At 42.5% G+C, this 14,779-nt stretch overlaps 1 protein-coding gene across 1 annotated transcript in view; it reads left to right on the top strand.

The window, feature by feature from the left end:
- Window positions 1-13,824, top strand: part of ERP44 (endoplasmic reticulum protein 44) — a 126,690-nt gene extending 112,866 nt beyond the window's left edge. The window contains exons 11-12 of the mRNA XM_030551576.1: window positions 89-191; window positions 13,231-13,824. Coding sequence (XP_030407436.1) covers window positions 89-191; window positions 13,231-13,332 — 205 coding nt within the window. The 3' untranslated portion in view covers window positions 13,333-13,824. The remainder of the gene's footprint in view (window positions 1-88; window positions 192-13,230) is intronic.
- Window positions 13,825-14,779: the final 955 nt, after the last annotated feature.

Raw genomic sequence — 14,779 nt, 5'->3', positions numbered from 1 at the left:
CACACACACACACACACACACTTTACTTTTCTGTTGAAGATTGTGTGCTTATTTATCATATGTTCACTGGGGGGTGTATTTTTTTCAGAATTCCAGGTAAACTCAAACAATTTGTACTAGATTTACACTCCGGAAAATTGCACAGAGAATTTCATCATGGCCCAGATCCAACTGATGTAGCACCTGGTCAGGTAAGACTTACAGAAAAGAAAGCATTTGTATCTGGCTGTTTGGGCAAACCATTTATTCTTTCTCAGCATGAAAATAGTGCTTTTACATTAGCTTGGTGTGTAAGAAATCTGTTTATGGACAATATAGCATGTAGCCATGTCTACCTAGCAGTATTTTAAAACACTGCAAGCCAGCACTGATAAATCTCAGAACATACTTAAATTGAGAAAAATCTCACATTTTTGTGTTCTTATTGAACAAGAAAAAAATTTGAAATGTTTATTTCTTCATATGGAAACTCTTCTTTTTTTAATACCTGTAATATCGCTAGTTTTGTCACTTGAGTTTATTAAACTTTTCTGTGATTTGGAACATTCTGAGTGGAACTGGCATTGTTCTGCTGGTGTGATGCAATCTGTTCGTTTTAACAATTCAGTGATTGAAAATAGTATGGCTTAAATAAAACCAATTGTTTATGGACTCTTTTACCAGTATTACATGAAGTTGTAAGGAATCCATTTTTACTTTGTCTGAATTCCACGAGTTCTTTCTATTAGTAGTAATATAATTTAGGGCTGTCAAACGATTAAAAAAAATAATTCCATTTAATCATGAGATTTAAAAAATTGTAGCGATTAATTGCCATTTTAATTGCACTGTTAATAATAGAATATCAGTTTAAATTTATTATAAATATTTTTTATATTTTTCTACATTTTCAAATATATTGATTTCAATTACAGCACAGAATGCAAAGTGTTCAGTGCTCACTTTATATTACTTTATTACAAATATTTGCACTGTAAAAAATTTAAAAAATAGTATTTTTCAATTCACTCTTACAAGTACTATAGTGCAATCTTTGTTGTGAAAGTGCAATTTAGAAATGTAGATTTTTTTTTATTTTTTTTTTTACATAACTGCACTCAAAACCAAAACAGTGTAAAACTTTAGAGCCTAAAAGTCAAAGCCGAAGGGGCATACGAATGTTTAGCGTAACATAAATACCTTTCAGTGCTGGCTACAACAGTGCCATGCGAATGCTTGTTCTCGCTTTCAGGTGACACTGTAAACAAGAAGCAGGCAGTATTATCTCCTGCAAATGTAACCAAACTTGTTTGTCTGAGTGATTGGCTGAACAAGAAGTCGTACTGTATGAGGTGAATTGAATTGAGCAAAGCACGCAGTTCTTCAGTCCACTCACTGGGTGAACCTGGGACAAACTCTGCTTCTACTCCAAGCCTCTATCTATACTCATTTAACTGACTTGTCTTTGCCCTAAGGAAAGGTTCAAGAATGTGCTTCTTATGAACTCACTTGGCAGCTGGCACAAGCATAATATTCTTTGGCCATGTACCTGTTAAATCTCATATTAATATTTTGCATCAGAGGATTTCAACACACTTCACAAGCATTAATTAATTAACCCTCACAACACTCTTGTGCAGCATGGAAATATTAAGGAAGTACTGTATGTGGCAGATTTAAGAAGAGAACCCAAATCTGACACACAGGCCTGTGCTCTAGCCATGAGACTGTCATTCCTCCTCTAACTAACTAGCTGGACTTAGTATTTTTTAATCTGTTAGGACTTTCTCCTCTGATTTTCTTTCTGCTCTTTCTACATCTCCACTTCTTAGCAGATGGATCTTTTTGAGCTTGGGTTATTTTTATGCAACTGTGCCAGTGTGTGTGGCTCAAAGGTAGTGTCGTAGAAGCTCCAGTCTCAAGTTCACCTGAGTTCAGTACACCCCAGTGGTGGTTACACTGTTTCTCACCACTTGCAATCCTGGAGCACGCTTAGGATTGGTGCAGGATCACTGCTACACCAGGGGAATCCTCAGCTGCCACTTTAGGGCAGCTTTAAAGTCATTTTTGTGATGCTGTTGTGGCAAAGTGACCTATGTAACACTGAGGATCAAGTCCCAGATGTTCAGCTAAAACATTTGACTGGCTCACTCAAGGCTTTTCCTTTTGAATCCTTTCATGCCATTTTAGAATGAGATTTTACAGGAAGCAGTGGGTGGGAGGGGAAGAGCTTTCAGGCATTTAACACAAGACATGGAAGTTTACATGGACTTTTGCAAGTAGATACCACAGATCAGATTGTTGTACTGAACACTGAAGCCAGGTTTTTCAGTGATGTACTCATCAGCTCAGAACTCAAGAGGAGACCTTAAAGGAACACCTTGGCCCTGTTATGTAGGAGTTCAGTTTAGATAGTCCAAAATGGTTCCTTCTGGTGGTGTCAAGGGACTGCTGAGCTACTGAAGATGCCATATTGCAGATGGAGTAAAATGGAGGTCCTGGCCACTTGTCATTAGATACAATGGTACTTTCTGAAAGTTGGGTTGATGGTCCTGCTTCCCTGAATAAAATGTAACACAACTAGAGTATGTGCTTCTGTCAGGTGCAGTATAATTTGAAAAGAGATCTCCATTGTATCTCCTGTGGCAATCCAGGGATGCACATTCTAGGCATCTTTTGGCTGGCTTTTCCTTTCAGTCGATTCTGGGAGCCATGTTAGAAGATATATTTGCTCAGGACTATTGGATGGAAATCCATTTTAATAAAGTTCAGTTCAATACGTCTTTTAGACATTACTTCCCTCAAGAATGTGTGTGTGGTATAGGTATCTGGCATCAATCATTTTTGTGTTCATTATTGGATGGATATATATATATAAGGGGAAATATGTAACTCCATAGATTCTCAAATTTTAAGGTCAGAAGAAACCATTTTGACTATCTAAACTGAACTCATACATAACACAGGCCATGGAATTTCATGAAGTGATTCCTGCATCCAGCCCCATACATATGGTTGAACTAGAGCATGTCTTTTAGAAAGACCCGTGTTTTTGACTGAGATTAATTTGGCTTAACTACATTGCTCGGAGATGGGAAAAATCCACACCCCTGAACAGCATAGTCAGGACGACCTAGCCCCCAGCATAGATAGATAACGGAAGAATTCTTCTGTCAGCCTCGCTACTACCTTTTGAGGAAGATGGTATCTGCTCTGATAGGAGAACCCTTCCCATCAGCATACACTGAAGTACTGCAGCCATGCAGCTGTGTTGCTGTAGCATTTCAAATGTAGATAAGCCCTGCAACTCTTAATGATAGAGAATTTACCACATCTCTGAGCTGTTCCAATTGTTTATTTCCCCATGCTATTTAAGGGCTTGACTGCACTTAATAATTAATTTATATTAAGGTAGGATGTGAATTTAAAGCCATAATAGCTTTGAAAATAGAATAAGCTAACCCAGAACAAGGCACTCTTTTTCAAGAATAAATGTCCCCATGTGGAGTTATTCAAGAATAACTCAATGTGTAGACAAACCCTGGAATAATAATAATAAAAAAATAAACTTCAAGTGATTGCACATGTCCATTCCACTTCCGGTGTGTGCTTGCTTAGTGCACTAGCATTGGAGATTTTTCACTCAGCAATTCCCATCAAGAAAGCACATATGCCCTCTGCTTACTTACGCTGCTGTGGGATAGTATAAAGGGAAGAGCTGCCTCCAGTTCCATCTTACCGCCTGTGACTGTTGTCAGAGCATTCTACCTTGCTACTGCAAGTGTTTTCCTCTATCTCAGTATTTTTATTGTATGTAGTTGGTACTTGTCAATAGTTGATAGTATACAATCTTAGTGTAGTGGGTTTTTTTCTACTAATAGGTTTCCTTTTTTACTAACGTACATTTACGTTCCTTTCAGTTTTTGGAACCAATGCCAGGGCTTGCCTTGGTCCCTGCGTTTCAAACTTTACAATGCATGTAAGAAGACAGTTCTGGTCAACAGCCTGCACTATTGGTGCCTGAAGTACCTAGAAAAAGGTCTCATCAGAGAAAGATGCCAAATCTACAGGGACTTAGCCCAAAAAAGACAGGGAAGTACCTTCTTATGGAGGCAGCCCTGTGCCCACCCTCAGAGGCTTCCCGTTCAGGGCAGGCACTGCACAACTCTGCTTTAGTCAGGAGTGTCCCCGCCCCAGGCTGAGTCTGTGCCAATCTCCTTCTCTGGTACTGAAGAAGTAGCATCGGAGGACTGCATCCAGAGACCGATCATCCAGGAAATCAAGGTCTCTGGCACTGAACTCCAGCAATCAAGTTGGGAAGGAGAAAGGAGTATGCATAATGCTCAGGCACTCTGTGGTACAGATACCACCTCAAGAGAGCTCGTCGACTTCAGCGATTGAGATCAACCTCTAAGTGGAGCACCATCCTGTTCAGCAGTGCCGTCGTCTTTGGCTCAGCAGTAGCAGCAACAGAATCTCCTGGTGCTGTCAACACTTGAGGCATATACCTGCTGAGTGCTGGCATGACTGGCAGACCAAGAGACGTCTCTCCCGGAACTGATGGACACTCACATGGATTTGCTGGCTACTAGAGTTCTGCACCCAGTAACGCTGCTACCTCCAGACAATCTGGAACCCACTCATGCAGTGCCATCGAGAGGCAAGCCAGCTTATGATTTCTGTAATGCCAGCCTCCTCTCCGGACTCCCGTCACTACTCCCTGGCACCAAGAGACACTGTAGCTACCTGACTGGATGACTAAAGTTCATTGTCCAACGGGGAAGTCGGATCTTGTGTGTCGCATCCACATCACATAAGCCACTGCTCCTCTTCGAGAGGCTTTAACCTCTGGTATCTAGTGGAGCCTTCCTTTGGTCGGCTAGTAAACATGGTTGGGAAGAAGTTGAGCTCCAGTGCCATATCGATGGCTATATTGGAACCCATGTGGGTTTCCTCCTGCCTCAAAACTATCTCTGGACCATCTGCCCTTTACGTCTTCCAATAGATGATGTGATCCTGCATGGCTGAAGCTGCTCCCAGTAGCAGGCTCGGTACCGAACGTGAGCAGTCTGCCTCAGTGAATCCCCCCTTTGGAGGAACTGGGGGAAGCTCTACCTCATCTTGTCTTGGGTTCCTCCTCCTCATTGCCCGACGAGGTGGTTATGTCTTGTGCTTCTTCACTGGGGCCCACCAGAACCTTTTGAAGTGGGTGCCTTCCTCCCAAGATATCCAGGTGGAAGTGGTTCAGGAGGCCACACACAGATTGGCTCATATCTTGAGATCTGTGGTGCTTTCTCAAGTGGCAGTCCTCATTTGAGGCTATTCTGGAGCCCAAAAAAGTATTTTGGTAAACACCATCTTCACTGTCTCCTACAGCAAAAAGGTCTTGAGTGCGGTATTGTGTCCCCTTAGAGGGGACTGAACATTTTACACCTCATTTGATGGTCTTCACTCAAGCGGAATGTTGCCTAGTGGTCAGGGCATAGGCCCTTTGACATGCAGGGGGCAGGATTTGGTGAGGTAGCCTGGGCTAGAGCTCTGTGCAGATAGCAAATTTATATCCGTGGATATAAATTGGATATCTGAGGAGTTGCAGGGCTCTACCGGGAATGGCCACGGTGAAAGCAGTGACCTGTCAGGTTGTCGCTCACAGGAGCCAGCGCCCTGCACAGGCAGCTCCTCCAGCATGGCTGTACCGCCCCCAGCCTGCCCGTACCGCCCCCAGCCTGCCCATTGGGGCAGGCATCAGGCTTAGCAGCAGCTCTCCCTGATCACGCTAGTCTGGGGGCATGCAAGCCTCTGAGCCTGAGCTTCTGACACCCAGGAGCACTTTAAAGGTGCCCTCCTTGAACCACTTCCTACCACCCCACTATTGTCCAAAGTTCGCAGTCTGTAACAAGACAGTGTGAAGGGAGTCAGCTCACTGCCCGGCACCGCTTCACGGTTGGATATGGCATGGCAGCTCTCTCCCTCTTGGGGCAGCAGCTGCATCCTCTCATGCTTGGGGCCTCCAGCCAGACCGGTTCTAAATCTCTCCCCTTCAGGGGCACTCCCTAAACAAAACATGGGAATCAACACAGATAAACTGGGTTAGTAGGTGAGAGAGGAAATGCCTCCCTCTCAGGGTCTATCAGAAGCAGGTCCTCCCTTTCTTCAGGGAGGAAACTTCAAGCAGTTGCTGAGAAAGAGATCCTGCCTTCCCTCAGCCCTTCCCTTAAGAGCTGCAAGATAATGGCCCTTTTTCTTCCCTGGCCTGCCCATAAGTGAGCTGTTCTGCTCCCTTTTAACTCCTCCAGTCTGTGCATCTCTTGTAGGTATGGCGGGCAGGGCTGGCTGAGCCCAGAGCAGCCTTAAAGTGTGGGGTTTGTATACCTCATCACACCTTCCCATCCCCAGGGTCTTTGGTCTCACCCACTGACCATGGTGTTAGCAGCTATCTACCCCAAAATCAAAAGATGCAAAGACGCTTGATCTTTTGGCAGGAAAGCTTATTCAACAGCTGGACAGCAACTCCAGATTTCTAATCAGCAAGCATTGCTGGGATATCATAATTTCTGCCACTGGGCAATGTTTTAACATTTGTAGAGAAGTTACATGGGGAGGCCAGACAAGAGCTTCTGGCAAAGGAAAGTTGGTAACCAGGACCTTGCTTCAGGCTGCATTGTATGCTGTTGATTCTGCTGCCAGAGCCATGATATTGGCCATTACAGTGCACAGATGTTTCTGGCTCCAGTCATCGAGTCCTCCTCAGGAGATCCAACAGACCTTTCAGGATATCTCTTTTGAGGGACAGAGGTTTTTTCATAGCAGGCCAATGACGTGCTTCATTACCTTAAAGACTCTAGGGCTATATTCAAGTCTTTGGATATTTATACTCCCCTCCCAAAGAAGCAGCAGCTCTATCCACGGCAGTATCACCATTTTTATTTTGGTATGTCTTGGCACCAGGACCAATCTAGAAGGAAAGGGAAAAGTTACAGGAGGAGACCACCTCTTCCTTTCTTTTCAGCCACGGTGAGATCGTTATCCAGATAGCTTTGAAACACCAAGCAGTCAGTTTGACGTTCTTGCTGAGAGTCACTTACCCGTTTGTAGTATCAGTTTCTCCTGCCTCTGTTTTTTCCAACACAGTATCCCACTTCCTAAGTGCTTGAAGCCATATCACTATGGCCAGTGGGTCTCAGGCACGATGGAGCTGGGATACACTCTTGAGTTTATTTCTATCCTCACTCCTTTTCCTGTCCCTCTTTTGGGACCACTTTAATGAGGAAGTTCTTTGGGAGGTGCAGTCTCTCCTCCTATAGAGGAATTTCCTCCTTTTTACAGAGGAAAGGGTTTTTTTCTCACTGCTACCTAATTCAAAAAGCAAAAGGGCTTCTCAGATCCATTCTGAACTTGCTAGAGCTGAACAAGCACAAAAAGAAAATTGTTTCACATGGTCACTCTGATTATCCCCTCTATGGATCCTGCTGACTGGTATTCTGCACTTAACTTAAAGGATGAGTGTTTTCATGAGTGGCAATACATGAAAGGCACAGGAAATTCCTCAGATTTACTAATCCCACTGTCAGTTTGCAGTTCTGCCATTTGGGCCGTCTGCGACCTCCTGTTTTACAAAGTGCATGGCAAGTGGCTGTGTTCATGAGAAAATCAGGTGTTTCCACGGCTGGATGACTGGTTGGTGAGAGTCATTTCCAAGAGCCAAATGATACCCAGCATGGCCAAGATCCAGTCTACCGGCTTTGCTGATCAGTGAAGAAAAGTCAATCCTCTCACCTGTTCAGAGAATAGAGCCTATAGCAGCTCTCTTGGATTCCACAGAAGCCAGGGCGTTCCTCCAGACATTTCATTACACCTGAAGGTCCATCCCACCACGACAGCACAGAATTGCCACAGGCTTCTGGACCTTGTAGCTTCATGTACGTATGTGGTTTGGCATGCCAGGCTGTATTTCACTAAGTTGCAGAACTGGTTGAGTGTGGTGCATTCCCCAGTTCATCATTCACTGGACACATTGGTTTAACTGCCCACAGAAGTCTTAGCCTCTTTTGACTGGTGAATGGATCCAACCAACATACTTATGGGAGTACCGCTTTGTTTCCCCACATCCTACTTTGTCTCTGGTTACAGGTGCTTCCACTCAAGGTTGGGGAGTTCACCTGCGGATTCTACAGGTTTCAGGTCTGTGGTCTGGCCAAGATTTGGCTCTCCATATAAACGTAAGAGTTGAGAGCCATTCATCAAGCTTGACATGCTTTCCTCTCCCAAGAAATTTGCTAGTTCTTCTGGTCAACACCACGGTGATGTTCTATGTGAACAGCCAGGGAGGGGCAAGATTGACACTTCTGTGCCAATCAGCAATAGTGTTTTGCATCATCAGCTCAATCCACCTCAGAGTCTCCCACCTACCATGTGTCCAGAACAGTCTGGCAAACTGAATGAGGAGATCTTTCACCAGTCACTGCGAGTGATCTCAATCCAGATATGGCCAGATACATTTTTCAAGCTTGGGGTGATTCTCCCTCCCACACATAGACCTGTTTGCATCCCAGCGCAACAGGAAGTGTCACCAATTTTGTTCATGAGCATGTCACCATTCAGAGACTCTAATGGACACCTTCCCGATGCTCTGGAAAGACATTGTCACGTATGTCTACCCTCTGGTTCCACTCCTGTGCAGTGTTAAAAATCAAACAGGGCCATGCTCACATGATCCTCCATAGCACTGGCATGGCCTCGCCAGCATTGGTTTTCCACTCTGGTCAGCTTCTCAACCAGGGTTTCATTACCACCAGAAGCAGATCTGATCTCTCAGGTCCATGGGCACGTCCTTCATCTTTCAGCTGGATGCTCTATGGCTAACACCACACACACACAAGAATATCTGTTCAAGCAACGTGCAAAACATCCTCCTAAATAGCAGAAAACTTTCTACTAGATACATGTACCTGTTGAAATAGAAAAGATTCTCCTGGTCTCAGCAAAAAGTGCTGGTCTGTCTGGGCTCCAATACAACATGTGCTGCACTATGTGTTATACCTGAAGCAGCAAGGTCTTGGCATTAGTTCCATCAGGAACTAGCAGCTATCTCAGTTTTCCATCCTCTGATTGCTAATTGCTTACTTTTCTCCAGTCCAAAGTCAGTTTTTGATGGGTCTGAACCATCTATACCCCCAAATAGAGGATCCTGTTCCCCCTTAAATTTAGGTCTGGTATTAGCAAAGCTAAGGCGACAGCCCTTTGAATCGCTGGCTACCTGTTGCTGCGTTTTTCAGTGAAGGTTTTTGGTGACAATTACCTCAGCAAGGAGAGTAGGAGAATTGAGAATCTGGGTATCTGACCCACCATATACAAACATCTACAAGGACAAGGTATACTTACACCCTCATCCAAAATTTCAAAGTAGTTTCTGACTTCCACATTAGTCAGGCACTTTACTTAGAAACTTCTTTTCTTTCCAAAGTCTCATGCTTATAAGAATGAGGAGAGTGACTCCACACATTTGGATGTTAGGAGAGCATTAGTGTTTTACTTGAGCAGGACTAAACTGTTTAGGTTATCGTCACAACTGTTCATGGTGGTTGTGGACAGGATGATGGGCCTTCCGGTCTCATGTCAACAAATCTCGTTGTGCATTTCCTTCTGTATGTTTGTGCTTCTAGCACATTCAACGAGATCACACACAGTCTTTCTCGCTCAAGTGCCTATTCTGGATATTTGTAGAGCTGCAGCTTGATCATTGGTACATAGCTTTGCGTCTCATTAGGCCATCAACAGTCTAGCGATGATGCCAGATTTGGATGTATAGTCCTTCCATCATTATTCAGGTAGACTTCGATCTCACCTCAGGATTGAACTGCTTTGTGAGTCACCTGAAGTGGAACTGACGTGTGCAACACATCTCAAAGACCAATAGTTACAGAACAGATTAGTAAGCATTTTTTCTCCAGTTTGAAATTTGCTGACTTCAAATTCCTGCCACTGGATCTTGTTATGCCTTCAGCTGCTAGATAGATCAATGAGCCATCTAGTATGAGACATTTTCTGACACTAGAATTTATAGCCACCTAATTTAGACACACATCTGGCCTCTTATTGTTGTCATCTCTGAGCACCTTCCTTGCACACAATAGTATCTGTCTGCAGTTAATAAAGCAAAACTCTTTAAAAAGAAGACAAAAAGATATGCCTCCTCACGAAAAGATGCTGGTGTCATTTTCTGCCTCTTACATTTTTATTCATTGTGGAAATCTGAAGTCTTTTAATGCCATTTCCATTCTGGTGAATTTATTTTGAGATTAAGTCTGAAGTTTATTCTTGACAGCTCACCACTACTTGTTACAAATCATTTTACAACACATTATTTTTCCACTTTATTGAAGGCAGTGGACCTTAAAGTTCCACATGCAGAAATGTAAGGACTTCTGATAAATAATCTGTGTCTTTTATCACTGTGACTTACGAGAGAAGGCAACTAAAACATCTTTTTACTATTGCAAAAATGCTCCAGTACATAGTCTGATGTCTGAAATTCCAGCTTCCAGTGGGATTACAAGCATTTCTAGGTTTCAAGTTATTTGGCTCTCCAAGAGCAAAGTTGTTTCAGGGCAAATGTACAACTATTAATGTGCTGTGATTTTTTTTTTTTTTAACTACTGAGGCAGGGCTCTTGAGAGGAAATTTTGATTGATGAATTGTTCATTATAATCTGTACTTCCTGTTTGGATTAATGACTATTACAGCATTAAAGCAAGTTTAGTAATCAGTAAATGAGACCTGTTGCTCTTTCACTCCCCAATTCTATGTCCTGTAGTTGCTTGCCATTAGTATTTTGATTATAATGGAAGAATCTGTACTCAAAAAGTCAAATGTGTAAGTATCTAGATGAAAGGGTTGGTGCTAAAACTGTTATCGAGCTATACGAGATGATGTACAGAATGCAGATTCAAGGCACAATCCTGTATTTTATCATAAAATACAAATCCAGCCTGTGTATATTTGTGTATAAACCAACCATTTGTAGCTGGGTTTAAGGTATTTGCTTATACACAAGTCAGTCCACCTGGGACACACGACTCCCCAGGCAGGAGAAGAAAATTGTAGCAAGTTCCACCTGGCTTGTTGTGTAGCTCTGCATGGTATATGGATAAACTGTCTGGGGGATTGGCATACTAGACGGGGCTTGCTTCTGCAGCTCCCCAGCCACTTCTGCAACTTACTAGGTCCTGCCTGCTCTATAAACCTGCTATCCAGAAATTAATCACTAGTTACAAACAATGAGTGGACATACATATCTACAAATACAGAAAATATGTTTTGCATAAATTATTACAGTGCAATGTTGTTATTGGGAAATCAAGTCTCAAAAGTTACTATCTCCTGAAAACGTAACTAGGTCACGCTGTCCCTCCTATATGTTCCCCCACAACATAAGTTCATTTAGAAAAAAGGTTATTTGGGTGTGTTTCTTGTCTATGCAATCACTGAAAACTAAGGAAGCCACCAGTAAAGGCAACATGAATACTCTTGGGGAAATTCTGCACAGAGCCAGCCCTGCTGCCTACAATAGCTCCCTCTGGTCTTCTTTCCCTATGCCATCAGAAAACATGTATGAGTATGTATATCTGTCCAACTGGTATACATTACATAACCTTTCATACAGGTAGAGGTGTGTGTGTGTGTGTGTGTGTGTGTGTGTGTGTGTGTGTGTGTGTGTGTGTGTGTGTGTGTGTGTGTGTGTGTGTGTGTGTGTGTGTGTGTGTGTGTGTGTGTGTGTGTGTGTGTGTGTGTGTGTGTGACAAACGCTGCTTACCATTTGTCTTTCTCCGTGTACAGGTAGCCTTTGAATTGTCTGTATAGTTTGTGTTGTATACATTTTTAATGAAAACCTTTTGCAGTTGTTTGAAATTTGTCAGTGACAGTCTGACTTATTGGCAGACAGACGAGTCTCCAGTGGATTTGGCGCAGCCGGTAGTTAAACATCTTTTTAGGACTAAGGGTCACTTTTGCCGTTATTTGTCATAACTGAAAACTTACACAGCAGCAGGTAGCCAACACATAGACTCTTCTCCATAAGCAGCTACATGTTTTTTGTGGCTAAACAGATGGGTTAGGTGTAGATTCTGGTAGGGAAGGTTTTATCAATCAGAGAAGTGCAGCTGGAGATAAAATTTTGTCCATCATCTCTGCATATCTGTGACACAGCTCTGAGGATCCCCCTCACTCAACCCACTTAAACATTAAAAAAAAAACTCCTAGGAAATTAATATTCAGACAGCTTTGTTCAGAACTTTGCTTTTGTTACTGCTTGTGTGGGAATCAGCTAAGAAGCCACCTACCAACACGTACCTTCTGCTCCTACTCAGAACAACACATGTCACTATTACTACAACTGCTGCATATGTACACATCCTTAACTCTGTCCCACTCTGGATGCCAGCCTTCTGACACCTCTTTTACCAAACTCCTCCTTCCCAACACACCAATGTCCAGATCTAAATGTGCTTATCTTAATCATGTGCCTCACAGACCTTACTATGGAGCAAGGTATCTTCCTTCCCATTTTACAGACAAGGTAACTGAGGATCTGAGCGTGCACAGTATTTGGCACCTCTGGGAATGGAACATGGGTCACCAATGTGATGGAGTCAAGTCTCATTCACTTAGCCACACCACCTCCCAGACGAGGACAAATCTATGTGTAAAATGGGACTGTTGCAACATAACCAGCTCTGCAGAGTACTAAGAAACAAATTAATTACATGATCACATGCTGTTTGCCTTATAGGATGGTCGTGTGGTTAAGGTACTTGTCTCCTACTTCCCAATAGGAAAATAACCATACTATTCAGTAATGCTAATGTGTGTTGAAGTTTGAGGTCAGAGTTAAGGTTTTGCATTTAGTGTGCTGGTGAGAAATGTGAGAGTATTGTTACTGTACACACTGGAGGTGATTGGGTCTTAGGATGACCGGAATCTGTCTAGGCTCATGTGTGGTGATGATGTGTTAAAGGAAGAAATGTTAACTGGGTATTTCCTTGATGTTAAGGGTCTGTGTGGATGGGCCTTCCCCTTTTAAGCAACCTTAAGTGTTTTTTTCAAACCATGTTATTTCTCTGAGTATATAAAGGAAATTCATTCCATCCAGTTCAAGAAACTTAGTGTTATGTTTGTTTTTAGTCTCATTTCTCATAAGCAATAATCTTAGAGTATCTTTATTTAATGAAAACATCCTTTTGTGTTCTTTTTCAGCCAATTCAAGATTTAGCAAGCAGCCCACCAGAGAGTTCGTTCCAGAAACTAGCACCCAGTGAACATAGGTACACCTTATTGAGAGAAAAAGATGAACTTTAAAAACTTGAAATAATCTTGCAAGCCTTTCAGACAGCAGCATTGACTTCTGTGTGGTGGAAATAGTAACCCTATATTTTCATAATTCTGTGTATTTTTATTTGGGATAAACTGAACAAAAATTTGTTTTTCTCCCCGGGCTTGTAAATACATGTGTTTGGTGGGTCATTCTGTACAGTATCTTTCAAAAGTTAAGTTCCTAATGCTAGAGTAAAATATCAGAGACCCATCTAGACTTTTGATCTAACTATTCTGTAAAACTTCTATAATCCAAATGAAGGTATCATTGCCAGAGACATGCTGTTAACTTGCACTATCCCATTAAATAGGACTTTTGGGTTGTTTTCTGTGTAATCGGGTAGTATGTGCTTTTATTTTCTTCCTCTCCATGTGAATAGTTATGCTGGTACTCATTTTTTTTTTTGGTCACATTCTTCTCTTCAAAAGGGCATGTTCTGGATACCTGGGGGGGGAATAAATTAAAGTTTTACAGAATCTTGTGTGGTATTTTACAGTACAGATGAAACTTGCATGAGTGAACAAGCATGACTGTTAAAAGTATCATGTGGGAAAATTAAGATGATTAATGATATGTCTATATTGCAACTTCTCTCATGATCCTGAGCCCTTAATGCTGTTGCACATAAAAAGCTAAGTTAAAGGAACATCTTAAGGTTGCAAAATCACACACTCAGAAGTCAAGGCAGGCCAGAATTAAGGTTGCCCATGCAGTCTGATAGTCTTGAATTACATGATCACATACTATTTTTTTTTCTACTGAACCCTGCCTCACTCATTGCACAGGATGGATGGTGTTCAATTAATGAACCTCTAGTCAGTATTTTGTTTAATCCCCATTGTCCAATCTGGCACGAGGCCATACTTACTGCCTACTCTATAATCCCTACTCTGAAGCCAGAATTATTTTTCTTCTCGGGCTTTTCTATGGTATTCATCAATAGTATCTGAAAGCTTCCCCAAGCTTATTTTCACAATATCCATGTAGGATGAAGAGATTATATCCCCATTTTATAGATGGAGAACTGAGACCCAGGGGTTAAGGTCAAGGATCTTATGTGGGGTGCCCATTTTGACATACAGCACCTGATTTTTGAGAGACTTGGCATTATGTAGCACTTCATATGTTCAAAGCAGAGCTCCCATTGGCTGTAGCTGTTGAAGGTGCAGTACTTCTGCAAATCAGACTCCAGCATCTCAAATCAGGCACCCAGAAAATAAAGAACACCCAGTTAATGAACTTTTCACAAGTGGTCACTAAGTGACTTGCCTAGCATCACATAGGAACTCTGTGGTACGCACCAGGAGAAAATAGCCAATAGTCTGGGGGTTAGGGTACTCAGCTGGGTGGAAGACTAGGGTTCAAATCCCTGTTTTGGAGCAAGATGCGACTCCCAGGTGGGTGCCCTAAACATAGGTTCCCTGGCTATGA

This window comes from Gopherus evgoodei, chromosome 2, assembly GCF_007399415.2.
Source record: "Gopherus evgoodei ecotype Sinaloan lineage chromosome 2, rGopEvg1_v1.p, whole genome shotgun sequence".
Taxonomy (NCBI): domain Eukaryota; kingdom Metazoa; phylum Chordata; order Testudines; family Testudinidae; genus Gopherus; species Gopherus evgoodei.
Note: the sequence above shows the minus strand (reverse complement) of the source record. Positions and strands in the feature narration are given on the sequence as shown.